Source organism: Callorhinchus milii, unplaced genomic scaffold (genome assembly GCF_018977255.1).
Source record: "Callorhinchus milii isolate IMCB2004 unplaced genomic scaffold, IMCB_Cmil_1.0 Scaffold6, whole genome shotgun sequence".
NCBI classification, from domain to species: Eukaryota; Metazoa; Chordata; class Chondrichthyes; order Chimaeriformes; family Callorhinchidae; genus Callorhinchus; species Callorhinchus milii.
The window spans coordinates 26,696,554-26,723,920 of NW_024704747.1; the positions used below are offsets into that span (position 1 = coordinate 26,696,554).

A 27,367-nucleotide genomic window follows, 5' to 3' on the forward strand; every position below is an offset into this window, starting at 1 on the left:
GACCCGACCCGCGGCTCCTCGTGGGGAGGGGAGGGCAGGGCTGCCGCCCGGGGATTGGCTGCCGCCTTTCGGGCCGCGTGGGCTCGGGGAGACGTCTCGGGCGACGGCGCCGCAGGGGAGAGGCGAGGAGATTATTACTACTACTACTACTACTACTATTATTACTACTACTACTTATTTACTTGATGAGCGAGAGAGAGAGAGAGAGAGAGGGGAGAGAAGAGGTTCTTCGGGGGGGCGGCGGCGGCGGGTCCACCCTCCTCCCTCCTCCTCCTCCTCGGCTGGTGAGTCTGCAGCGCGAGCGGAGCGGGGAGCGAGCGCATGCGCACTTGCCCGGGGCTCGGGCTCGGCGACCGTTGGCGGCTCGAGCTCTCCGTCTCTCTCGCGCGCGCTCTGTCTCTCTCGCTCGAGCTCTCTCTCGCTTCTCCTCAACTGCCGCTCCGCTCCGCTCCGCGCGCGCCACAGTGGTCGGGGAAGGCGGCGGCGGCGGTGGGGTAATGGCGCCCCGGCCGGTCAGTTAACAGCCAGGGACTGAGCGAGCGAGCGAGAGAGAGAGAGAGAGAGAGTGAGTGTGTGTGTGAGTGAGCGAATGAGAGAGAGAGAGTGTGTGAATGAATGTGAGGAACGAAGGGAAGGAAGTGGGTAAAGATCTGCGGCCGAGAAAGTTAACAGCATAACTTCACAGGTAACTGAGGTTTTGTTTTCTCTGTGTGTGTGTGTGTGTGTTGTGTGTGTGTGAGGCGGCGGCGGTTTGAGTGGGAAGGAAGGAGGGAGGGAGAGAGAGAGAGGGGGAAGGAGGGAGGGAGGGAGGGGGGGTTTGTTTGAAGAGATTTTGTCTTTAGTTTCCGTCGAAGCTGAACTGTTGAGGTGACTTATTATTTTTTCTTCGCGTGCGCGGGGTCCTTGGACTTAACTCTTTTTTTTTTGTGTGGGGGAGAGAGGGAAGGAAGGAAGGAGAGAGGGAGAGCAAGAGAGAGAGAGAGTTGGGAATCTCTCTCTCTCTCTGGCCGGGGAGGGGGGGGGGGTTGGAGGGGGGGAGTTTATTTATGTTTTTTTACTCTCTGCTCTCTCGACTTTTTTTTAAAAAAAAAATCCGAAATAAAAGCGCTCTGGTAATCTTTTAAAAAAAAGTGTTTTTTTTCTCGAGGTTTTGTCCGGATTAGTTTTGAACCGCAGCGTGAGGAGGCGGTGGGAGTGGGAAATAACTCTTTAAATATATATATATATATATATATATATATGTGTATGTGTGTGTGTGTGTGTCTTGGAGGAGTCTTCGTCGACGCTCCCCCACACATTCCCCCGGAGCGAGCACTTTTTTTCTCTCTCTCCGGGACCTCTTCGCAAAGTCAGTGAGTCGTTAAAACGCAACGCGCCCAAGTGCTGGGCGTAGAAAAGTGCGGTTTGTTTAGCTCTGACGTCTTCTTGTTGTTGTTGTTGTTGTTGTTCTTTGTTGTTGTTTTCCGTACTTCTTTTTTTTTCTTCTCGCGTGCGCAGATGGAGAATTGCGAGCCTCCAAGGTAACCGTCCGTCCGTCCGTCGATGCGGCTTCTTGTCCCGAAGTGGCGAGCGGTCGGGTCCCCTGGCGCCGTGTGTTTTTGCGCTTGAAAGGCGATGAGAAGGAGCCGATGTGACGTCTCGGGGTGACAACCAGGCTTTGCCAAGGATTCCTTCCTGCTCGTCCCCTTAAAAGTTGTTTTTCAAAAGTCTCAATATGATGAAAACGGAAGGTAAAGGAGAGAGGACATTCAGGAGCGCTTCGCCCCACAGGAACGCCTACAAGACTGATTTCCAGGCTTTGAGATGCACCTTTGATGGGAGCAAACAGGAAAACCTCTCTAAAATGGGCGCCCCGAAAACTAACCGAGATTCCGAGCACAGGGAAGATGCGAGAGGAAGGGCTTTCGGTAACCGTGTGACTAAAATAAAAAGCATGTTGTTACAGATGGGAAACACACCGACTGACGCGACTGAAGTCAAAGTAGCCAGTAAGCCAGAGTTAAATCCACCCTCTCCCCAAAAGCAGTTGAGTGGAAGTGTACGTAAGAATAGCGTCCATAAGTCACCTCAAAAAGTGCCGAGCATTTCTGACAAAACTAATTTTGAAGATGGGGACTTGGATAAAATTGTCATGGCCGAAAAGTTTTCCGAAACCAGAAAACTTTTTGAGCGTAATAATACTAAGGACGAGAACCTGTTTGATAAAGCGCCAATCAAAACTGAGAGCAGAGTTTCATTGAACAGCCTCTCATCTGATAGTAGGAAGAGTGGCTCATCATCTTCAGAGAGTGGAGGAAGGAAAATGAAGATTGACTTGAGTCCAACAGCTGTATCTCACAGTGATTTGCCAGGTCACAGTAGTCAGAAAACCACTGATGATTCTAGACAAAGCATACCTCGATCATCTCTAAATGCAGGCCCAATTTCTAGACGATTAGAAAGTTTTCTGGCGGACAGTGACAACGATGAGTCAAAACCTGGGACTGAAATGCACATTCCTGGTGGCAACCAAAAAACATCTAGCACAAGTGAAAACACGTCCCCTGCAGGAGATTGTGGTATAATATTGACACATTCAATTTCAGCAAATATTTCTACACAACAAAGCGAAGATAAGAAAGAGTCCGATATGCAAATATATAACAGTTACAAGATAAGTGAAGGTAGTGTTTTGGAAACAGCTACATTTGGTGAAGACGCCAACAATTTCTCTGATGAAGCTTCCTCCAACAAAAACATTTCAGAAAGCAATGGTGCCCACAGCGTTGAATCTGGAAGCCATGTTTCAAATGTGGGTCCAGGTAAAGTAGGAGTAGTTCGAGCAGAATTAGTGGTAGTTCAGAATGAATCTTCAGAGAGTGAAGCTGAATTGGACAGTGATGTTTTTGCTGAGAAGGATACGCCAAAATCTGCAAAGCAAATTCCTGCTCCTGATGTTGTCCAGTCTGAGGGAGGAAAGGAAAATGAAACTTTGTACAATAAAGAGGATGCTAATCAGAAGCTTGACGAGACCACAAACAAATCAGATGACAGTGTGGAAGAGGAGGAGGAAGAAGAGGATGATAGTGAGAACACTGAAGAAGAGTATAGTGTTAGTGAAAATATGTTCTTGGGTTCAAAAGTTTGTGGAATAGAAAATGCTGCATTTGTAGATGACAAAGATGTTGAAGGGCTTGTGCAAGAAGAAAACTATCACAAATGTGATGGTGAATACTCAGCTGAGGAAGTAGATTATACACTTGATAATGACTATGAGGAGATATTGGGACTTTCTGAGGAAGAAGAGCCAGAGCCAAACAGACGAGTAAAATTCTCTACAGCTCCAATCAAGGTATGTTTTTGGTATTACAGTATTTATTTTAAAACATGAAGCTAATATACAAGATCAGAAAGAGTCAGAGACGCAAACGTGTTAACAGGAATTACAAGATAAGTGAAGGTGATGTTTTGGAAATTTAAATTTGGGGAAGATGCCAAAAGCATAAGAGAGGGAAACCTGAAAATATGTAATATTAAAATGGCATTGGAAGAAAATATCACTCAACAGGATCCCAGATATTAGTAGAGTAGCTTTTTTGAAGTTATCTGCTTCCCTTCCTGCCCAACAGATAAATCCTGTTTCTATTCATTTCCGTTACAATACTATTCACTCTACAATGCAGTATAATGAGCTTCAGTTAATAGAATGCTGGTCATGAGATGAGTTCATACATTTCAGATTCAGGCATTTTTGCTGTTAAAATCGATAGGAAGTTTAATCATAGTCCAAACTGAAATCCTTTGAGATCTGGATAAAAGTACTGGAGTTGCTAGCACTCTTGCCTATATGAGTCAGAAGCTTGTGGGTTCAAGGTTCACGTGGGGACTTTGTGCTCATTGTCTATACTCTTAACGTGTTGTATGTACTGCATTATTGGAGGTACCGTCCTTTGGGTGCATCATTAAACCAGTCATTTCAGGTGGATGTTAAAAATCCTATGACATTATTCGAAAAGAGACAAGAGTTTCTTTTGGTGTGCTGACCAAAAATCTCCCAAATAAAGTTGGCCATTTACTTCAAGGCAGTTTGTTGGCCAATTGGCTGTTGTGATCACCTAACAACAACTAAATTACATTTGTATAGGGCTTTTCACGTTAGGAGGACGTCCCAAGGCGCTCAAATGTCCCAAGCCTCTGAAACAAATACACAATCAATGTTTACTGTGTATTTGGTAGGTTATCACAACAGCCAATTAGCCCATACTGTGAAGATAATTTTTGATCAAAAAAATAAACTCTTTGAAGTTGGGATTTTTAAATAAAATGCTTTAAAAGTATATGAAAAAGTTCTTTCATACTGAATAAGTGCTGGCTTACTATTGATTCTTCTTTCAGACTGAAGAACCCTGCTTAAAATTGAAACTTCAGTGATCTTAGTCTTTCATTATGAATCTGAATTGAATGAGAAGAGCTGTATTGTGTTGGTTTGAACAATGACTGCAGTATTAGAAGTTGTGTGGCTAGGCCTGAGACAGTATGTACTTTTGAAAGTTTGTGAGGCAGATTCTTTAGTTAGTCATTCTCTGGAAATTATATTGGCAGACTATGCAAGTGAATTTATAAAATATAAAAGGTTCTTCTTAATTGTCTGTCTACTAAATGTAGGGAGTTAACTTCTGTGCATTCAAGTGAAACCGTGCAACTTAGTTTTTATTTTACTTTAGCTCAATGCTCATGCTTATTTTGGTTAGTTTTGAAACTAGTTTTGCTAAAATAGGCTGTTTGTTGTATGATTTTCCTTCACCATGCACCAAAATGTACCTCTGACAGTACATTGCCAACACTGTAAAGACACTTAGATTTGACTAGATTTTCCATTTTATGAAGTTGACTCCAACAACTTGGACCTCAATTCAGTTGTTTTTCAGTGTTTGGCACAAGGGGATAAATATTGTAATGTTGAAAGTTTTCTATGGATCGCTTCATCCATTTTGGAAGTAATGAGTAATCAAGGTAGCACACATAATAATCCTTGACACTGTAGTAGTTTTGACATTTCATGCCATTTCTTTTGGAGTTCCTCTTAAGAGTATTAGCCTCAGTAATATGAATTTGATCTGAGTTGCAGTGAAACAATGTTCAGTGATTTCAAGTGCAAGACCCTAGAAATTGAAATTCCATTCTGGTAGTCCCCTAAAATGTTTTAATTAGCCTCTTGAGCCAGAAATACAGCTTGAAAGAGCAGTATCAAATTTCAGAACTTCAATTTTTATCTTCTTTGTTAAGTTCCTTTTAAGAGGTATTGTTCTGATAAGAATGCTTGGGGGCAATTGTTCACCTCCGGAATGGCAGTTCATCATCAGCACTTGCTCCAGTATCAACAGCTGATTCAACTCCAGTTTGGTTTTGCTAGATCTGGAGTTGTGAATCTGTCTGTGGTGCATTACTAGCCTCTGGTGACAAACAAGTAAAGCTTTTCATATCTTGTGAATGCTTATGGTACAATACAATGGCGTTATTTTGGAAGGATTGGTTTATACTTTAATAATAATCGTTGTTTGATATAGTGCCTGCAAAATTTAAACACTTTTTTTTACAAGTAATTGATGTCAAGTGCAGTGACTGTCGTTGTAGCAAACATGGCAGCAAATTTGCACACCACAAGTTGTTGCAAAGAGCTTTGGAGTCCTGTAGCTCAGTGATTATAGTACTCGCCTTGCAAGCGAGAGACCTGGCTTTGATTCCCAGCAGGGCAAAACCTTGGGCAAGTTTCTTTACTCCACATGGCTGACAATAATCCCTCAAGAAAAAAATTAAAATAATAATTTGGTCACTCAATCCACGACTGTTTTTGGGATACTGCTGTGCGCAATTGGCTGCCGTGTTTCGCCCACAAATATAGAGTCAATTCACTTTACAGTATATTCTGTGAAGCGCTTTGAGATGTCTAGAAGATGTGAAAAGCGCTATATCAAAATGCAAGGATTATTATTTCATCCAGGGGATTGTTGGCCGAGATTCATCCTAACTCACCATTGTAAATGTAATCATTAAACAAGAATAATTATTTCAATAATCTTAAAGCGAGAGTAATGAAAATCTGTAATAAAAATGGAAAATATTAGAAGTACACAGGAGATTGAACAGTAGGTTAGCTTTTTGGCTGACACCCTTAATCAGAATGTAAGAGACCCCTATAAAATAAGAAACTGTGAAGGTGCAAAAAATGAGAATAAATGCTTCATTTCAAACTTGTCTGAAACTCAAATCTAAGCAAGTGATAGCTGCTTTAGTTTTCCTTCCGTCAAAACAATTATTTTATTATATTGTATAAAAAGTTGCTACTACTTCCTTCAGTTTGTTTACTATACATGCTCAGATTGTTAGTTTACTAACTTACATACAGTGATTCATTCTCACTTAAATAATTCTGCTCTTCAATGTTTTCTACACTTTTTATATTTCATTTTAAAAAAATCAACCTTTTAGGAATCAAACTTGCATTAATTATATAAGCCTTCTGTTAGACAACACTCTTGCTCTGCCAACCCTGTTCCATTTTTATATTAAATGACGGATATTGCATCATTCACCTCCAATACTTTTAACTTGGATTTATTTGTTGAATTTTTGTGTTGGCTATTTTACAAGTTTTGCTTTTTTCTTCTTGAAATAGTTTTTTTCATTCACTGAATGTAATCTCCAGTGAATCATGTCATTATCTTGGACTCTCTCAGTAATTCAATGGTGGTTATAGGTGGAAGTGACAATCACAAGCACACTTTCTTGATTTGGAGCCAGCCACCTTTGCTGGCCACCGGTAGACTGTGTGGCACAGCTGCCTGTACATATCAATCATATGGGTTTCCAATCACTGACTGCTGGGGAGGTTGTACATACCAGAAACAGTCACGACCTGGACTTTAAAACAACTGCACGTGTATGTATGTGTGTTGCCTGTTGTTCCAATACTGATAAATCTGCCATGTAACATAAATTGGACAAATTCCACAGAACTGGGAGTCTCAGGTATTATATAACGCCTTGTCTTAAAATGATTGTAATTATTTTTTTCAGTATTAAGTTAGCTGGTAACTATTATCAGGATTTGATGTTATCGTTGAAATCGTGCTGAGATCAGCAAAGTCTGAAGTGGACTGCTCATACTACAGAGTGAGTGATGAGGGCTACTAACACCATAGAGCGAGTGGTCTATTTGTCTAGATCAGTGTTTTACGGCATAAGATTAACATAAGCACACAGCAGTTAATAACAATAAAATAATCCTTGCATTTAATATCACTCCTTGTCATGTCGTTGAGACGTCTCAAAGCGCTTCACAAAATATAGTGATTTGACTATATTTTGTGGGCAAAACATGGCAGTCAGTTGTGCACAGCAGTGTCCCACAAATAGCCATACATGAAACTTGATATATAGGAAATCTGGAAGGTGAATTGATATCCCACCATTCTTACCAACTTTGAGTACCAGTATACAATGGTGCCACTTTAATTTGTTTTTACAAATTAACACCTTTCAAATATCTTGAAAAGGAGTTGATGAGACCTAATATTCAATCAATCCTATATTCATTTATGCTAACCTTTTTCTCACTTTGTTTCTGGTAAGAAACCGAGAATACAAATTGCCCCAATGTTTTGTTTATTTTAAGCTCTATGGTATCCATTTAGCAGATAAAGGTAAATTGTTTACCATTCTAAAAACAGTTATCCATTTATCCCAAATAACTACTCTTTCCAGATCCCGCTTACCATATGTATCCTAATCTTCCATATCTACAAAATGTAATTTAATTACTGAATATTTTACAATCAAACCGTATTTCTTGCAGAGTAAGCAGTGCAATTTAGGTTGCTTATTTTACCTGGGATATGATATAAATGCAAGTCACAATTACTAAATGTTTCATATCTCAGTAAAAATAGCAAAAAGGCGTTTCCCTCTTACGGAACTATTGATGGACCAAATACATCCCTTAGGATTTTACATAATATATATTTTGTTCTGAATACAGTACTCATTCCGAAAACCAATTCAGTTCCAAACCAAAGAATCTTGCAGTTGTGTAATTAATAAGCTCAGCAACAGGTTATTTGAATATAATTGCCAAACATGCAAGAAATGAGTCCAATTGCTTCAGCCTGAAGCAATGCACAGCTTTATAAGGGAGGTAATAGGAAAAAAAACTACAGTGCGGAGAATGGTTGCATTGTGTTTGTGCTGCTATAAAGGTATTGAAAAGCTCAATGAATAAGAGATTTTGTTTCTTGCATCCCTTCCCCAATTGTCAGCACAGTTGACTTTTAGTCGTCTACCATTCCAGCAGAGATAGAATTTTTCATGAAATAAAGGGTGTTGGGAGCACTGTCTTCAGCCATCTGGCATTTAGTCCAGACAGAACATGACCACATGCTGCTGGTTTGTATAGATTACATTTGGTGTATGCAGATGGTAACTCTTTTAATTAGGTCATAGGTATCTATTATTTTTGCACTGTGGTGCTCCAGCTGACTTTTAAGTATCTATTACTGCACACATTAGAAACCAAGATAAAATTAAGCCCTTGTTATGCTATGGTAATTATTTTGGATAATTTAAAAACATGAGTACATTCTCAGTGCTTTGATTTATTTCCATTAATTACTGTTTTTCATCTATAATGGGTCTTTATTCTTCTCACATACAGCATAATTGTTCTTCCTTTCAGCTGTATCAAACTATTTTCATTGCAAATTGTTACACCTACTGGATTTAGATAGAAAAGGGTATTGTTGAAATGTACGTTTCCGTGGTAACTTTAGGATTCCTTCTTTTAAGAATGCTGAAAGGGCTTTTTCTGAAGCCAACACAAGCTCCCACACTTGAAACACGTGTGTTCTGTGATTCATGGTATTTTATAGAAATGTTCAGTATACATGGATGATTGCAATATGCCTCTTGCTTCTGTACTTAAACACTTTCACCAGATCTGGTGCGTTGATGGGAAACCTGGATAACTTGGGAGGAGGAAGTGGCAGAGAGTGAATCCATTCTGTGTTGTTGCCCCAGGGGCAAAAGGCAACAGATGTGTGAGGTACTCCAGGGTTAACAATAGAGAGATGGCTTGTATAATTTGGCCACCCAATCCACGACTGTTTGTGGGACACTGCTGTGCATAATTAGCTGCGTGTTTCGCCCACAAAATATACCGTCAATTCACTTTACAGTATTTTCTGTGAAGCGCTTTGAGACGTCTCAAAAACGTGATAAGGTGCTATATCAAACGCAAGGATTATTATTACAATAACCCCAAGATGGGATCCTAAATACGGTGTGTTAAAGAATGTTTTTGCAAATTTCGATATTTTTCTTTCCGCCAAGATAGCAATTTGCTGTAGGAAAGGTAAATAGTTCAGGCATATGGTAAAATATCCTCCATCAAACTACACTACACCCGGTCAAAAAGACTTGACTTGTTTGACGTTACACATCGGCCGAATGTGATGATCTACGAAAATTCTTAGCTGCTTTTCCCTGGTTCAAACGTAGCTTCTCCTCCTTCGATCCTAACTGTCGTAGAAGGTTTCTTAACTCACTAACTCTTAGCTGTTGAATCAAACACTATATTTTAGTTTAGTCCAATATGTTATCCTTTCGCTTGTAAGTGCTCTACTACATCTAATAGTGTTAAGCATCTTGACCCAGTTTTATGTCTGCTTGTATCCTGTATGGATCCACTATCAGAGCAGCTGAACATGGCTTTATTGAAAAAGAGCATCAGTTACAGCAGTTGTTCCTTCTGGCCACTTGCTAATGCTCTCTCTCAAAAGTTTAGTGAATCTTTTCTTTAATTTTTCTTCAATTCCGATGGTTCATGTGTTAGCTTAGCTATTTTTTCATACTGGTACGATCAGCACTTCTTTAAACCTTCCTCTCTTGTTTTTACCGAATTCAAAATATATTGTCCTACACATTTTTCTTCCTTCCTTTTCCCTTGATATATTGTAATCAAAGCTCAATGCACCTTTCCTGGTCTATCTCTGTTCCTAGTTTATTCCTTTTTCTGTATTATGACTGTCTGAAAACTTCTGTGAATCATTCACCTAGTTTTTCAATAAAAATAACATACATGGTCATCTGGAGATGCGTCTGATCAGCTTTCCTTCTTTCTCCCCCCAATATGTAAGATAGCTGAATCTTTGTTTTGTAAAAGTCATTCTGACCTATTTTTCTAATATTATTGTTTTGTGTCCATTTTAAAATCGGTTAAAACTAGACAATGAACACATGATTTCCCTATTAATGTGTATAATAATAATAATTCTTGCATTTGATATAGCACTTGATCATGTCGTTGAGACGTCTCAAAGTGCTTCACAAAATATACTGTAAAGTGGATTGACTGTATTTTGATGTGAAACACGGTAGCCATTTGCTCATGGTAGTGTCCCACAAACAGTTGTAGATTGAGTGACCACATTTTTTTCTTTGGAAAGATTATTATCCCTGGAATGCGATCCACCAATCAACTAACCACCAGGTTCCTACTTACTTCTAGGTAAACAGGCGTGTGGAGTAAGGAAACTTGAGTAAAGTTTTGCCCTGCCCAGGAAACGAACCCGGATCCTCTTGCTGCTAAGGCGAGGCGTTCTAGCCTCTGGACTATGGGACTTTACGGTAGAAAGAGATGAGGGAGAGAGAGAGAGAGCAGTTTTGGCCTTCTAATACAGCTGTCTGTTCATTACAATAGGCTTACTGTTCTAAAGCTGGTTTATTTGTACCGCACTTGGTGGTAAAGTAATATGTTAGTCTTAATAAGGAAAATTCCAGAGCTTGGTTTACAGATATATCCTACATAACTATAGTCAAACTACTAATTTTAGTCAAATATTGTTGTATTTTAATGATTAAAAAAGTCCATTATTGATATTGGACACTTTGCACATTTACTGTAATGTGAGCAAAGAATTTCCCAGATTGAATCTGATCACCAAGGGTGCATGCCTTCATAAATTCAGGTCATGTGGCAGTGGGTGTTAAATGACTGACCTATGTGCTTAGTTTTAATTTCCCATAGAAAACTGAAAAAAGTTCATATCGATCATCCTAATGCAAATTTCGTGTTGGCCAAGGTCAGCACTTGCGGGTGTTTTTACTGTTTTATTTAAACTTTTGGTGAGATTGGTTGTGATTTGCAACCAATAAGAATTTACAATATAATTGGGACTGTAGTTTCATTTTAATGTCAATAGTTCCTATTTAGTAACTTTATTGGTAACAAAGGAACTGCTGTATGTGCTTAGTACAGAATTTGACTTTTGGTAATAGGTACCAATATTGAATTGTAGAAAGCTTATTTTTCCTTCAAAATGGATATACTTTACAGTGTTCAATATGATTATTCCTTAAAAATGTTAATTACATAACTGCACAGTAAATAACTTATTGTAGAAGATACAGGTGATGATGATTTTGGAGGCACCACAGTTCTTGCTGTTAAATAAAAAGTATATAGCTATATATATATATATATATACTTTTATATTCTGCTTTTATATTCTGCTTTTACATAATGTTCTGCTAATCCCTAAGTCTGAGACTTTGAATAATTAGGATTCTGGTGGATCTAAACAGATTCTGTTAGACCATTACAGTAACTTGGTGTTTGCGAGAAGAATAAACATCAATCATTAGTAGATTTTTTTGACCAGATTTACTGAACTTTTTAAAAAAAATTGTTTTTAACATTTTCACAACAAAGAATAACCTCAAAGCAAGATTGTATGTGATGAAAAGGAGTTATGATCCCTATGCACACATTGCTGAAGTCAGTTTGGAGTAAAAATCAAATGTTAAATTTGCGTCATTGGAGCAGAACAAATACTGTATATTTAGTGCAGTATAAACTAATTCCAGGGATTCTCATCTATCCAAACTCTCATTTCAGTCACTGTTCTGTTTTTAGAAGGTTTGATTTTTTTTCATGGTGGAATGGGGTCAAAGACTACTAATACAAGATCTAGAACTTGTATTTTTGGATTTGAACCTATGGGAAGTAACTCATTTTATGTGTATTTACACTGTACAGCATTCACAATTTTATTATTGAGCAAATATAAATATTCTGAATTAGTTTTACTATTGCTACCATTGTCTCAAATTTGTATATATTTTTATAAAACATGCCGTTTGTGTTATTCTGGATGTAAAACTACAATAGAGCTTCATTATAGCACAATGTATTGAGTTCAGAAAATCCCACCAGTGCCTATGACTGGTCAAAGCTTCTGCATTCACTCTGCATGAGAAAGCCAATTGGCAGGCAGGAAGTGATGTCTGCAATTATGTTTTTTTGAATATCAACTATTATTTTGTAATTATTTAAAAAATACACTTTAAATCTACTATTGCTGAAAACCCCCCAATTAAATCATGGTCACTGTTATTCAGCATCAAAAGAATGCGATAAGTAATGGAAACAAAATCTTGTAATATCAATTTTGTCACCATGTTTACAGTTAGTTTGGCAGTGTACCTTATGGGGTTTTTCAGTTGCTCAGCTTCTTGAAGAACCAGCATTTAAGTGCAGTACAATGTGCAGATTTGTGGCTGCAGTCCCCTGCATACTGAGTTCAGATCTGTCATGTCATTATGTGGAGATGCTAATTCAAGACCAGGTGACTTCTCAAATACTTTGAGAAAGAATACTGTGGTGCATTTAAGTTTTAGTAAGTGAGATATATATATAATACCTAATTTATCCTCGAGAGTTAAAACCTTTCCACCCAGTATCACAAAGCTGAGTCTCTAATTGTTTGGCCCATACAATGGAAAAAATTGTTGAGAAGCCAGAGGGACCATGTTATAGTGCAGGAAATTCTTAAGTAACAAGGGTTTATTTATTGAAGAGAAATGTAATGTAATGAACTACCAACCATGGTAGTGTTAGTCAAAAGTATTTAAACCACAGACGCATCAATGTTTATCACATGTTAGATTATGGCCATAGAACCCAAAGCTACTGGTTTGTCCTTTACCCATTTACAGCACTCTAAACTTCGTCTCTACAGGGGAGTTTGTGCAGCATAGGAATGGTGTTTCAAATTGTGACCTTATAATAATCATCATTAATAATAATATAATCACTGCATTTGATGTAGCGTCTTATATTGTGGAGACATCTCAAAGCATTTCACAGGATTTTACTACAGTAATGCATTATTATTATGTGTATTTGTAGGCAAATGCGTAGCCAACTTATACACAACAATGTTGCACAATCAGCCATGAAGTGAATGGACCAATTCTGTAACCTTGTACTTGTCCTCACTTACTTGAATTTTGTAAGGCTATAGATGAACAAGTAAAGTATTTTAAAAAGATGACGAGTTGCATTAATTGAGGAAAAAAGTTCTGAGAAATGTGAAGTTTGTTTGCAATAGAATTATTTTGCAATGCTGTTACATTATCTGTTTTAGGTTTACTGTACCTACTCTGATGATGACTATGATCGGCGTAATGAGGAAGTTGATCCCGTGGCAGCGTCAGCAGAATATGAATTGGAAAAAAGAGTGGAGAAAATGGATGTTTTTCCTGTCGAAATTGAAAAGGGTGAGCATTTTAATTAGCTGATTTTTACACCATTTTCTTTGAATCTGGATTCATTTCCATGTTTTGGGAGGAGAGTGGAAGAGGTACCTTGGGATACTATTACTCAAGACCAAGATGTTGTTTCTTTGCATGTTAAGATTAAAGTGCACTGAAAGAATGTGGTTGCAGTAGTGGTAGGCTGTCAGCAATCTGTTTTTTTTAGTGTTTCTGCATATATTTAGGATGTTTTCTCAGAGGATTGTTATATTTTAGAATTCATTACCACAAGTGGCTATTGAGTCTGGATCAAAAGGTTCATTCAGAAAGGAACTGGTTAAGCACCTGAGCGGCAAAATCATTAAGGTATACGTGTAGAGAGCTGGAAAGTGAGATTAATCAAAATGGCAATTTAGATAAACAGTGACATTGGCACAGCCGATAGATAAAATCGACCCCTTTAGTGCAGAACATTTCTATGTTTTTATCTTGGAAAAGTCTATATGGAGTATTTTAAATATTAAGCAACAATGTTGAAGCTAAACTTTAAATTAAAAATAAACTAAAGTGAGGAAGAAAAGTTTAAAGTGTAGATAATGATAGAGACTGAATGCTGAACAAATTAAAGCAAACCTTGGACATGTTTAGCAATACAAGAATAATTGTTTGGGGTGGCAAATAAAGCAGTCATTGTCTTGTGAAAATTGGTTTACAACAGCTTTATGTTCATAAAATTGTGTAAAATTTAGGTGAAGGGGGTCTTGGAATTAGCATCATTGGAATGGGTGTTGGAGCCGATCAGGGCCTTGAAAAGCTGGGGATTTTTGTGAAAACTATTACTGAAGGTGGAGCTGCTGACAAGGATGAACGGTAAGACATTACTCAGTACAGTAATTATTCATTATGCAACTGCCTTTTTCAAAATAAGTAGTTTTATGAAAAAAAAGTTTGTCTGTCTGTGTGCATCTCTCTCTCTCGCTCGCAACCAAATATTCATGCCAACATTTAATTCCACATCTGTATCCTGTTGCACATAAGTGTTTATCCTGCATGTAAATAAGCCAATGTTAGCTATCGAATTAGAAACTAAGAATAAATTCTGTTATCTAGTTTATATATGAAACAACATTTTGAATGTGTGTTTGATGTGGCTGCAAGTTAATTTTAAAATGAATTCTTGGAAGACTAAAAATTAAATATGATTAATTTAGTATACTCTAAACAGTTGTTGAAGAACAAAATCCCATTGTTGTTTATTTGCTAGAAAATAGATTGCTGACAATATTAGACTGTGCACAGTTTATATACAAATTCAAATGTTTTGCACTTCAGAATTTAACTATATATAACATTGTTTAAATTGCAGAATCCAAGTAAACGATCAGATAGTTGAAGTAGATGGTATTAGTTTGGTTGGTGTCACCCAGAGTTTTGCAGCCAGTGTCCTGAAGAACACTAAAGGCGTAGTAAGGTAGGTGGATCGACTGTTTCCTATTCTGTAGATTAAGTAATTGCACCAGTGGTGAGAGCACAAATTTCCTTTTCCTTCATTCAGATCTTTCATATACAAACTAAGAATAAAGTATCTGGTACTCTGTGACCTGTTGCAACCCTACTATCTGGCACACTCAGTTAACACTGGCCCGCTTCATGTTCCCTACCCAATCCACTCAACCAAGGTGTGTGAGCTTTCAGCCATTCTGCCCTTGCTCTCTGGAACTCCCATCTGCTACTCCCCCTCCATCCACATCTTTAAAACCTGCCTTAAGACTGTTTTCCACTGCTTTTTGGTCACCTACTCCACCCAGTATGGAAAGCGCTTTAAGACTCCTCCTGATGTGGACGGTTCTATATAATTGTAAATTGTTGATGTTGGTAAACAAGTTGAAAATAATGTGCAAGAACAAATATTTAGACTAATTTGAAAATAGATTCCTCATTGGTCGAGAGAAACCGGGCCAACAAAGTGAGGTTGCTCGACTCATCAATGAAACACTGGAACAAGAAAGGTGGCAGGAAGAACTTTTGGAGCAGCACAGTGTCCAGTATAGTACAAGTGATAATGAACAGGTAAGAAGATTTGTATGTCCACCATATTTAACAATTTCCTACAGTTGTTTCCTCTCTTTCCCGGCTCACTGTCGAGCTTCACCACTGGTAAGCATGCCGTGATGCTCCCCTGCATGAAGGGTGCTATATAAATGTTGTTATCTTTGCTGGGCTCCATTGGCTCCCTATTGCAGAATGAATCAATTTCAAGTTCCTCAGACTTGCTTACAAATTAATTCATTCCCAAGCACCTCCATAACCTTCCAAATTGCTTACATAACCATCTATGGCCTACACTCCGTCATCCCCTCTGCTCCACCATCAGCGACTGTGCATTCAGCAACTGCTCCCTGGAATTCTCTACCTCAATTCTCTTGTCTTGCCCCCTCGTGTAATAATTTATATTTTGCTAATGTTTGCTCGAATCCTAAGCCAAAATTGAGTTTGACCTTTCAGCGAGGACTAACAGCAATGGCCAGGAAAAGTAAACTTGCCTCCTCCAATCTTTGAGTGATGTAGTCATTGTGCCTCACATGAATTGGTGTATATGCCAGGAGATAAACACATCAGACTGTTTTCCAGTTTGTGGCATTTTATCTGATTAGATGCTTGGATAAAAGACTGGGCTGATTAGATGCCCTGCCCATGCAGCAGTACAACCATCTGTCCAATCCGTATTGAGCTCATAAAGCAAAATTGTAAATTCATTTTCAAAAATGTCCACACTGCACCCAGTATAGGACTTGTCATTTGCTAAACTATCCAATTCTGTTTTGAAGGTGATATAGGCTGCCTTCACTGTCTTTTAGTGTTGTCTATTTCACATCTATTCCATACTGTCTGTAAAGCAATAAAATCTGAACTGTATGTTCATCTTCCCTTTTCTGAGTTTGAAGCTACGTAAGAAAGACCTTGTGTACTTGGCAGTGACAGATGTCGTAAATACCTTTTGTCTTGCTTCTATGTTCTGTAAAACAACAATAATTTGTCACTAATGTTGTTATTGGATATGTATTAAAATTTATTATTAATTACTTCAATATTTAATGTAGCCTTCTGTAGTAGACTTGACTTTCTCGCTTGCCATTCCCTCTTTGAACCCCTCCAATCCGGCTTCCGCGCTGCCCACAGCATGGAAACAGCCCTGGGTCAAAGTCACTAATGACATTCTGAACATCTGTGATCAGGGCTCCCTCTGCCTCTTTGTCCTCCTCGACCTCTCTGCTGCCTTCGACACTGTTGACCACTCCATCCTCATACACTGCCTTTCCTTAGTTAATCTTCATGGACCTGCCCTTGCCTGGTTCGATTTCTGTCTCTCTCACCGTCTCCACTTTGTTGCCTCTAACGTTGTCTCCTCCAGTCCCCGCACTGTCACATCTGGTGTCCCCCAGGGCTCTGTCCTTGGCCCTCTCCTCCTTAATATCTACATGCTCCCCCTTGGTGACATAATCCGCAGACGTGGTGTCAACTTCCATATGTTTGCGGATGATACCCAACTCTTATCTTTCTGCCTCCACCCTCAACTCCAGGACCACTGCTGTCCTGACAGACTGCCTGTCGGACATCAAGTCCTGGATGAGGGCAAACTTCCTACAGTTGAATGTGAACAAGACCGAGGCGCTCCTGAGTGGCTCGTGCCAGCACCTCTGCACCTCAGGCTCTGGCAGCATCAACCTCCATGGTTGCACACTTCCAAATCACCAAGCCAGTCAGGAACCTGGGTGTCTTGTTCGACCCTCAACTGTCTTCCTCACATCCAAGCCATGACCCGCTCTGCCTTCCCTTAACTCCGTAACAACGCCTGACTCCACCACTACCTAACCCCTCAGGCCGCTGAAACTTGTTCATGCCTTCATCACCTCCAGGTTCGACTATGCAAACTTCCTGCTTGTCATCCTTCCCAACTCCTCCCTCCACAGGCTGCAGACAATCCAGAACTCTGCAGCCCGTGTCCTCTCCCACACCAAACTCCGTGATCCCATCTCCCCCATTCCTTCCCGACTCCATTGGCTCCCTATCCTTCAGAAGATCCCGTTCAAAATCCTGGTCCTCACCTACAAAGCCCTCAATGGTCTCGCCCCACCCTCTCTGTGACCTAACCCCCCTACCAACCTGCCCATTCCCTCCACTCAGCTGGCTCCGGCTTGCTCCATGTCCCCTGACCCAACAGCCCCCACCATTGGCGGGAGAGCCTTCAGCCACTCTGCTCCCAACCTCTGGAACTCCATCCCCGAATCACTCCGCCTCGCCCCCTCCTTAGCCTCCTTCAAGTACTACATAACATGTAGGAGCAGGAGTAGGCCATTCAGCCCTTAGAGCCTGCCCCGCCATTCAATCATGGCTGATCTTCTAATCTGAATCCAGCTAATACCATAGCCCTGCCTTATCCCCATATCCCTTAATCCCTTTTGTAATAAGGAATCTATCTATCTCAGTCTTGAATATGTTCAAGGATGAGCGTCAACAGCCCTTTGGGGTAGTGAGTTCCATAATTTTTTTTTAATTCCTGAAAGGCAGCAGCTGAACTGTTTATTATGAGGTACAAGCGGGTGAGGGGTGTAGGCCAATGGCACAGGCACCTGTGCCTGTCTGCCTCAAAACCCTCCTCTTTGACCATGCCATTGGTCATCCCCCTTCCCCTCCCCTCTCTTCTCCCCCCGACCCCAGCTCGGGTCTGAAATGCTGTACACTGTCCAACGCCTTGGGACGTCCTTCCGACGTGAAAGGCACTGTACAAATATAATCTTGTTGTTGTTTATAGTTTGAGAACTACTTGGATATAGTTTCAGGAGTTAATCTCTGATATGTTTTATACAACAGGGTGTTCAGTTTTGAGTTATTTTTTGGGTGTGGTCCTCGTAGATTAAAAGTTTATGTCACTTGAGGTGGTTCCAAAGGTTGCAAATTAAATGAACATTACGATATTTGCATCATATAACATTTTTTTTCTTGTGCTTATCCAGAAAGAAAACTAAAATCTTATAATTAAGGTAATAGTGTTAGAGTATATTGTCTTCAAGGAAATTTATTCTGAGCAACTTTGTCATTTTTTTCATAATAGTGTGAAGGAATGGAAAAGAGTTGAAACTACAAGTACAGTATATGTATTTTGGTAGCAAATATGCAGGGTGGGTTGAGGGGAACACCACTTACTTTTGAAAATATGATAATTATGTATCCAAATGTGTAATAAGCAATTGATTAACTTAATTAGTTAATTTATCTATTTATCTATTTTTTTCAACTTAAGGCTGAAGATATTCCTGAAGAGGAAGATTTTATGACTTCAAGTGATCTTGGAACTGGAGGATCAGTTGAAGTTTTTGACCTCCCAGAAAGTGAGAGTATGTTTTTACCTTCGGACGCAGATTCATCACAGCTTGTTCTTAAATTGAAAGAGGTATAGTAGTTACATTCTGTAAGCATTCAAGTTTAAATGGTTAAAATGAATTATACACATTATATTTTTATAATTAAAAATCTCTCCATCCTGGAGTCCATCTGATTCACTCATTCCCTCACCTCTTTCAAGATCAGTCTCCTTTTGATATGAAGCAGTACAGCCATCTGTCCAATCTTTATTGAGCTCATAAGGCAAAATTGCCAATTCATTTTCCAAAAAGTCCACACTGCACCTGGTATATGACTTGCCACTTGCTAAACGGCTACCTAATTCTATGTTGAGTCTGATGCTATGTGGACTCAAGAATTGATAAGCTATTGGTTAAAGGATAAACATTTTGGGAAGTTTTTTTCTAGTTAAATACTTATTCGTCACATCAAGGCTCGATTACAGGAACTCCCTCCTCATCGGCCTTCCCAACTCTTCCCTTCACAAGCTGCAGATCATCCAAAACTCTGCAGCTCGTGTACTCTCATGCACCAGGTTCCGTGACCCCATCACTCCCACCCTCGCCCAACTCCACTGGCTCCCCATCCCCCAGAGGATCGAGTTCAAGATCCTTGTCCTCGCCTTCAAGGCCATCTATGGCCTTGCCCCTTCCTACCTCTCTGACCTGCTGACTCCCTACCAACCTGCCCGCTCCCTCCGTTTATCAGACTCCGGCCTGCTCCATGTCTCCCTCCCTATCATCGGTGGCCAGGCTTTCAGCCTCTCTGCCCCACACTCTGGAACTCCATCCCACGGTCCCTTCGCCTCGCTCGGTCACAAATCCCTTCTCTTCGACCGTGCCTTTGGTCTCCCTCCCACTTCTCTGCCTTCCCTCACCCCTATACCACCCCTCCCCCATGCTCGGGCCCCGACACCTGACTGTTCAGCGCTCTGGGACGTCCTCCCGATATGAAAGGCGCTCTGTAGGTGTAAGTTTGTTTTTTCCTAGGTATAAGAGGAGGAAATGTAATTATAAATGGATCTTTCAATTGTAATAAAGAACCCTTGCTTTTCTTGTTGCCTGGATCTTGACCAGTTATTTCTCACTTGTTTTCTTTGTATTTCTAGCTTCAAATTAAACATGCCTTAACGACAGCAGAAACCAGTGAGTTGAAAGAGAAGGTATGCAGAATTCTCTATTCTGAAATTGTTTAAGAATGAAACTCACTTCCCTGAAATGTTTAAGTAATTAGTCCCTGTAAGTACAGACAGTTCCAGTGTTCTAACCCTTTCCCTGGAGTCAGGCTCCGCCACTGTTAAGCGCCTTGAGGCCCTACCCTGCATGGAGGGCACTATATAAGTGCAAGTTTTTGTTGTTAATGTATATACGTGTTCTTTGTTTGCATTAGCTAAAAACTATGGAAGGAGAGAAGATTAAATGGGAAACTACAAAGGTTCAGCTTCAGCAGTGTGTTGATGACCATAAGGAGAAGATGCAAAAAGTGGAAGGATATTGGTTAGAAGCACAAAATCTTTGCAAAACTGTCAATGAACACTTGAAAGAGACCCAGACTCAATATGATGTCATTGAGAAGAAGTATAACAAGGCTAAGAAATTGATAAAGGAACACCAACAAAAGTAAGTTTTTTTTTATAAATCTTGCTAGAAAAATGGCAATACTTTTGAATTCCTGTAATATGTATGCAGCGAAATTGTGTTATTGTTTCCCAATAATGTTGATTCACTTCAGTGATAACAAAATAATAATCATCCTTACAATGTTAGCCAATTACTCTGAAGTTTTCAGAAGAAGCGATATTCGTAAGCAAAATCTTGCCATTCATCCATTTATATCTGTTGTGCATGTTTTGGTCACTGAGTAGATGCGCTTGCCTCTGGGTGAGAAGGTCATAGGTTTAAACTCAAGCTAGATTTAATCTAGGCATAAAACACTCCAGTGGAGCCTTGACGTAGTGTATTTTTGAAAGCGTTATCGTTCGAAGGTATTTGCTTGTTCTGGTGATTCAAATAGACGTTAAAAGGTCTATAGCACAGAGTAGAGCAGGAAGTTCTTGTTGTCAAGGCAAATATTCCTCCCTGATCCATATTCACAGAACTAAGGTTAATTGGCCATTTGTCATGTTGGAAGTTGTAGCACAGATTAGGTGTGTCTAAAAACAGTACATCAAAGTAACTTTTTGTTTTGAACACTTTACATTTTACATATTACATATGCAGTTTTACACATACAGTTTTTTTGTATTGTATGAATATGATCTGATTACAAACTTTTCCCCTTATTTTAGAGAGATTGAATTTACTAAAAAGGAGGAGGACCTCAGAACAATTCTTGAAGATCAAGAAAAAGAACATGCTAAACAACTGAAAATCTTATGTGATAAGGTTAAACTTACTGGCGTCATAGTTACACTTCAGTTCATGTTTGCAAATATTGTATCTTCTGTTTATGAAATAAATCTATGTTCCTACATCCATATGTGTTTGCCCTACAGGTGCTGGAACTTGAAAATGCACTGCATTCAACAGGACAAATGTCTCCACTTAATACCAACAATGAGTTGAAGATGGAAGAGGAGAAATCTATGCTCGATAGCCAAGAGCAGCTCCAAGAGATTTGTAATGAAGATAACTCAAAAGAAAGTAAGTCACAATGGGTGATTTTAAATGGCTGATATATCAGCAGGGTTTCCTGTAACCACCTGAACTGCATTGAACCAACTAAACTTATTTATGGGTTGCATTCACACACGTTTACAGTATCACCTAGTCCTTAGATTCAACTCTTCTGATAAATGAATATAAGAATAATGAAGAGTTTATGATCACTAAGTATGTGTCCACTAAAGAATTCTGCAANTTTTTTCCCATATTTTTGAAAAGCTTCGAAAGATGCTGTGGAATTGGAAGGTAGCAACATTTTCAAAAATGTGGTAAGTTGGTGCACTAACATATACAGTTAAACAGCTCAAACCTCTCGTAGATCAAAATATTGAATTCTGATATTATTTTAGTGGTGCTCTGTGATTTGTTAGTTGACTTCTGTTGTAAAGCATTTATAAATGGACATTGGGTGTGGTCAGAATTGGGTTTCCTATTAGGGCCTGCTAACACTTGCTTTGATATACTGTCTAGGCTCAAAATAGCCACTTGACCAAGGCACTGGAGGCTGCCTCGTGCATGTAGAACTGTATTTAACTATAAGTCAGCATATTTACAAGCTAACAGCCAGTCATTCTTATGTAAAACACTTATTGTTTCAGATTTTGATGAAGCTGTTCCGGAAACCGAGAGATTAGATACAAGTTCACACAAGGCACGGGCACAACTTGCTCTAAAGGTTAAAAGACAACCTCCATCTCGGCTTAAACTAAAGGAATATCTCGCAGCTGGTGAGGAATGTGGTAGTCTGCAGGTATTAATAATATTATGTTTCTTGTTCTGATGATTTTATGCATAGTTACGGTAAAACACAAGTCGAATCAGTCGGGGCCATAACAATTAATTGGACTTGCGCAAAGTATCAGTTACAGGCAAACTTGCATAAGTCATATCATATACAATTTAATCAGTAATCTGCACATGCATGCCTCAGAGCAGCTGGTAAGTGTACTTGTGACGGATCAAGACTTTTTCCTGCGATTCAATGCAGCTGTTAAGTGTGGTAGCGGCATGATGAATTAAGAGATGATTTGCAGAGATTTAAGATGTATCTGGATCCAGGAAACCGATGCGATTTATTCAATTTATAAAATACAACTAGTGCAAAGAAATCTGTGTGCTTGATAGGGAATTGAATGGGACTCTGGTGCATGTATGACTTGGGCGATTATACGATTTATAATAGATAAGACTTATGCAAGTTTCACTATATGAAACTAACGTTTCCGTTAACTGAACTAAGAGGTGATCTTATTGATGTTTTCAGGATCCAAGAGGGTATAGATAAGCAGGACTACTGTAATATGTTCAGTACAGTGACAAATTCCACAACCAGGAGTTCAGGTCTCAAGGTCAGAAAAGAATGTGGACAGGCAGTTTAGACTGAAGAACTACTTTATACAGAGAATGAATATGTGGAACAGATTGCCGAGGAAGGCAATGAAGACAGATGGTGTCAAATTTCACAAAGGAATTGGATTAAGTATATTGTGGCAGTGGAAATTGGGTGTATGGGCAATAGCTTTCCACATTGTTTTAGAAAGTGGCACTAGTCAAAATGATAAAACAGTAATGATTATTTTTGGTAATCCTATGTAAAATAGATTTGCGCTAAGGGTTTTCTTCATATTGATTCATCTGAAGAAATAGAAAACAAAACAAAGAATAGACAACAAACTTAATTCGCGGATGACACTAAACTAGGTGGGAGAGTAAGCTCTGAGGATGATGCAAAAAGATTGCAACGGGATATAGATAGGCGAGGAGAGTGGGCGAGTAGGTGGCAGATGGAATTTAATGTGGGGAATTGTGAAATTATTCACCTAGGTAGNAAAAATAGAAAAACAGATTATTTTCTAGAGGGGGAGAGATTAGAAAGTGTTAGTGTGCAGAGGGATTTGGGTGTCCTTGTATACCAGTCTCAAAAAGTTAGTTTGCAGGTGCAGCAGCAACTAACAAGACGAACGGCACGTTAGCATTCATTGCAAAAGGTTTAGAGTACAAGAGTAGGGAAGTCTTGCTGCAACTGTATAGGGCCTTGGTGAGACCGCACCGAGAGTATTGTGTGCAGTTTTGGTCTCATTTAAAAAAGGACATACTTGCCCTAGAGGGGGTGCAGCGTAGATTCAATAGGTTAGTTCCTGGGATGAGGGGACTGATCTATGAGGATAGGCTGAATAAACTAGGGCTATATTCTCTAGAGTACAGAAGAATTAGGGGAGTTCTTGTTGAAACATATAAGATTCTTAAAGGGCTGATAGGTAGAAACTGAGGGTCTGTTTCCCCTGGTAAGAGAATCTATAACCAGGGGTCACAGTCTTAAAATTAAGGGTCAGCCTTTTAGAACAGAGTTGAGGAAACATTTCTTCACTCAGAGGGCTGTAGATGCTCAGTCCTTGAACATCTTCAAGGCTGAGACTGATAGATTTTTAAAAAACAGAGGGATTAGGGGAAATGGGCATAGGGCAGGTAATTAGAGTTAGGTCTGAAGATCAGCCATGATCTTATCGAATGGCGGGGCACAGGCTCGAGGGGCCAAATGGCCTACTACTGCTCCTAATTCTTATGTTCTTAACAGTAAAGCAACACATTTAAATGTGTAATCTTTGTGTTATGGTATGAGAGGGTGGAAAGGCGGATCAGGTAGAGACATTTTTGTTTTGAGATTCTTTCCAGTGATTGAAAGAGCAGCAGCTTCTGCCAGTGGAAGTCAAATTTAGGAAAGTTAAAAAGGGCCACATAGTTCTGAACAAACTGCATTTTTCAAGGGTAATTTTATCAGTTGAATTAACTGTTTTGCCCATAGTAGTTATCGGTTTGAGGAATGATTAGTTTATCAAACGTAGAGTTATAATACCTTTTGATTTAATCCTAGTTCTTATAAGGCAGATAAGTAATTAGTTAACACTTTCATTTTAATTTTCATCGCAATAATAAGGAAGGGGAGGAGGAGGAGGAGGAGAAAGAGAAGCAGAAAGATCCTATTGAACAATCCGAAGCTCTATGTCTTCAGAGTAATGCATGCTCTTTGCAAGCTAATGAAGAGAACACGTCTGTTAAGGAGGAGCCATTGGATGAAAAATCTGATATGGAGGCGAGCACAACCAGCCTGCTCGATCAAAGCTCATCTACATCACCTTGTTCCTCTCCAGCTCACAAGGCAGTCAATGAGAGTAGCACAAGTTCAAACCAGTCTCCTTCCAGAAAAACTTCATCTTCAGGTTCTTCCAAATCATTCCTTAGAAACATAAAGAAACGAGAATCAAAAGGCAAAGGAAAAGAATCCAAAGGTAAGCAACTTTAAGTCATTGCTGTTTGTAAGGAAACTTTTTTTATGAGTATCTTCAGAAATTCTAAGAATATTATTTAACAATCAAGGCTCTTGCCTTGTGTATTTGATAAAAGTAGATTAAATTTACATGTACTAGCATTTTCCAGTTTGTAAATAATAAATATAATTAATTTCTTCTGAAACTTCAATATTAATTATACAATTTAATTGTTTCTCTTAGGAGCCATTACTTCTAATCTTAATTCCCTGCTTTCTCCCCATACTCTCTAATATCCTTCTTCTCAACATGCAGTCCAATTCTTTTTTTAAATGCCCCATTCAACTGCTCTTAACAGCTACCCTGCAAATGTATTCCATACCCTGATGATCCTCTGGGAGTTCTCCTGAGCTTCTCCTTTTACCTTTGTCATAATCTGTTATCTCTTCAAAGAATTCAATCAAATTAGTCAGGCACAATCTACCTTTACAAGACCAGGAAGGGTATTCCTTATCAGTTCCATTTTTTTAATGTTCCACAACAACATCTCTTATTGTGACCTCAAATAGCTTCCTCAAAACTGACAGACACACCAACCTATGGTCTCTGGCTCTTTCCTTTTCCTTTTCTTAAACAACAGAGTGACTTTTGGCACTCTCCCCTCCTCTGGGACAAATGGCATATCTACAGACTTCTGGAAAATGATTGTCCGAGCTTCCATTATTTCATCATCGACTTCCCTCTGGATTCTTGGACACATTCTGTCGGGATCTAGTGATTTATCCACTTTAATCCCCATTAGCCCTTTTTAACTGCTACGTGTCTTATTTGTTCTTCTATAGTCCCTTATGGTATTCCTATGTTACTGATATTCCTGTATTACCAATATCCCCCTCCTATGCAAACACTGAGGCAAAATATTTATGAAACATCTCTGGCATAATTAGCTTGCATTTATATTGCAATTTTCAGGGAAAACGAAACAAAAGAAGTAGATGTTTATTTGGTTTATATCCTGCTACCACCTTCCTCAGTCTGCAGTGGCCTCACTCCTTCCTCAACTATCCTCTTAACATTATTAGTTACCGTGAATCTGTTCTGCTTTGTCATAATGTATACTATCCGGTTTAGGACTCTCTAACCATATCTTTTAGACGTAAATAAAAATGACATTTGTGTAGTTTTATTTATTTCAACATGTTGTAACTTTTTTACCAATTTATAATAATCCTTGATTTATTAAAATATTAAAATAATCCTTGATTTATTAAAATCCTTGATTTTGATATATTATGTCATCAACTCGTCTAAAGGCACTCCGCTCAAAGATTTCACTGAAATATTTGTAGTCATATGTGACCGCCAATTTGCTCACTGTAATGTCCAGTAAATAACAGTGAAATGAGTGGCCAATTTTGTTCCTTTTCCTCAGAAAATAGTGTGAGAAAGGAGTTGTATGGAGCAAGAAGAGAATTTTAGAAATTTTCTTTTGATTTTTCCTTAAAACCATGGCAATTTGATTGATTCAAACTCAGTTTAGTTTGTATTCACTGCACCTCTTAACTCTCGATCTCCAGATTTTTGTCAAATTTTATTGTTTTTTTGTTTGCCCTTTGACTTCAACACCTCTATGCTTGAAGCATCATTTCAACATTACATATTAGCTTGTGTAAATTTATATTGACAGATGGGAAGAAAAGTGAGGAAAAGTTGCCTGATACAAATGAGAATCCAGCAGGCAAAAACAAGCGAAGATTTGCTGATTTTAGGTATGATTTTCTTTTGTATAGAAGAAAATTTCTCTTTCATAACATCTCTTATTAGGTATAGATATTACTTTCAAGGATGTCTTCAATGTTAACCTATCTAAGAATAGCAATAATAATCCTTGCATTTGATGTAGCACTTTTTACATCTTCGAGATGTCTCAAAGCATTTCATAGAATATATTGAAAGTGAATTGACTGTATATTTGTGGGTGAAATGCGGCAGTCAATTGCGCATAGCAGTGTCCCACAAACAGTTGTGGATTGAGTGACAAAATTATTATTGTTTTTGCTTCTTGGAGGATTATTATCAAGCGTGTGGAGTAAGGAAACTTGCCCACGATTTTGCCCTACCGGGAATCTAACCCACTGAGCTACAGGACTCCACTGTTTAACTGGCAGAAATGGAAATAGTATTGTAGTAATATATTCAAACAAAAAGTAGTGTTTTATAAGTGCTAGTAGAGATATTTTTGAACAAGTACATCTTTGTTTCACCTCAAACAAATCTCATAATAGAACAGGTATGCCTGAGCTCAAATAAAAAAGAAAAATAGAAAGATAGAGGAGCAAAGGGGTCTAGGGATTCAGATTAAGCGATTTTACGATTTCTAAAGATAAGACTTGTGCAAGTTTTATTGTATTGGTATTACAACATATTGATACTCTTGTCACAGATTACCAAGTGTAAGTGCCTGTG

At 39.0% G+C, this 27,367-nt stretch overlaps 1 protein-coding gene across 1 annotated transcript in view; it reads left to right on the forward strand.

Annotated features, from left to right (window-relative positions):
• The first annotated feature begins 464 nt into the window (after nt 1-464).
• The window catches only part of LOC103176451 (neurabin-1), a 33,492-nt gene continuing 6,589 nt past the window's right edge, over nt 465-27,367 (forward strand). The window contains exons 1-14 of the mRNA XM_042336079.1: nt 465-685; nt 1,498-3,331; nt 13,461-13,593; nt 14,319-14,439; nt 14,936-15,040; nt 15,501-15,639; nt 18,872-19,021; nt 20,081-20,134; nt 20,362-20,591; nt 21,260-21,356; nt 21,467-21,614; nt 22,235-22,386; nt 24,571-24,922; nt 26,589-26,670. Of these exons, the coding sequence (XP_042192013.1) occupies nt 1,715-3,331; nt 13,461-13,593; nt 14,319-14,439; nt 14,936-15,040; nt 15,501-15,639; nt 18,872-19,021; nt 20,081-20,134; nt 20,362-20,591; nt 21,260-21,356; nt 21,467-21,614; nt 22,235-22,386; nt 24,571-24,922; nt 26,589-26,670 (3,380 nt within the window). The 5' untranslated portion in view covers nt 465-685; nt 1,498-1,714. The remainder of the gene's footprint in view (nt 686-1,497; nt 3,332-13,460; nt 13,594-14,318; nt 14,440-14,935; nt 15,041-15,500; nt 15,640-18,871; nt 19,022-20,080; nt 20,135-20,361; nt 20,592-21,259; nt 21,357-21,466; nt 21,615-22,234; nt 22,387-24,570; nt 24,923-26,588; nt 26,671-27,367) is intronic.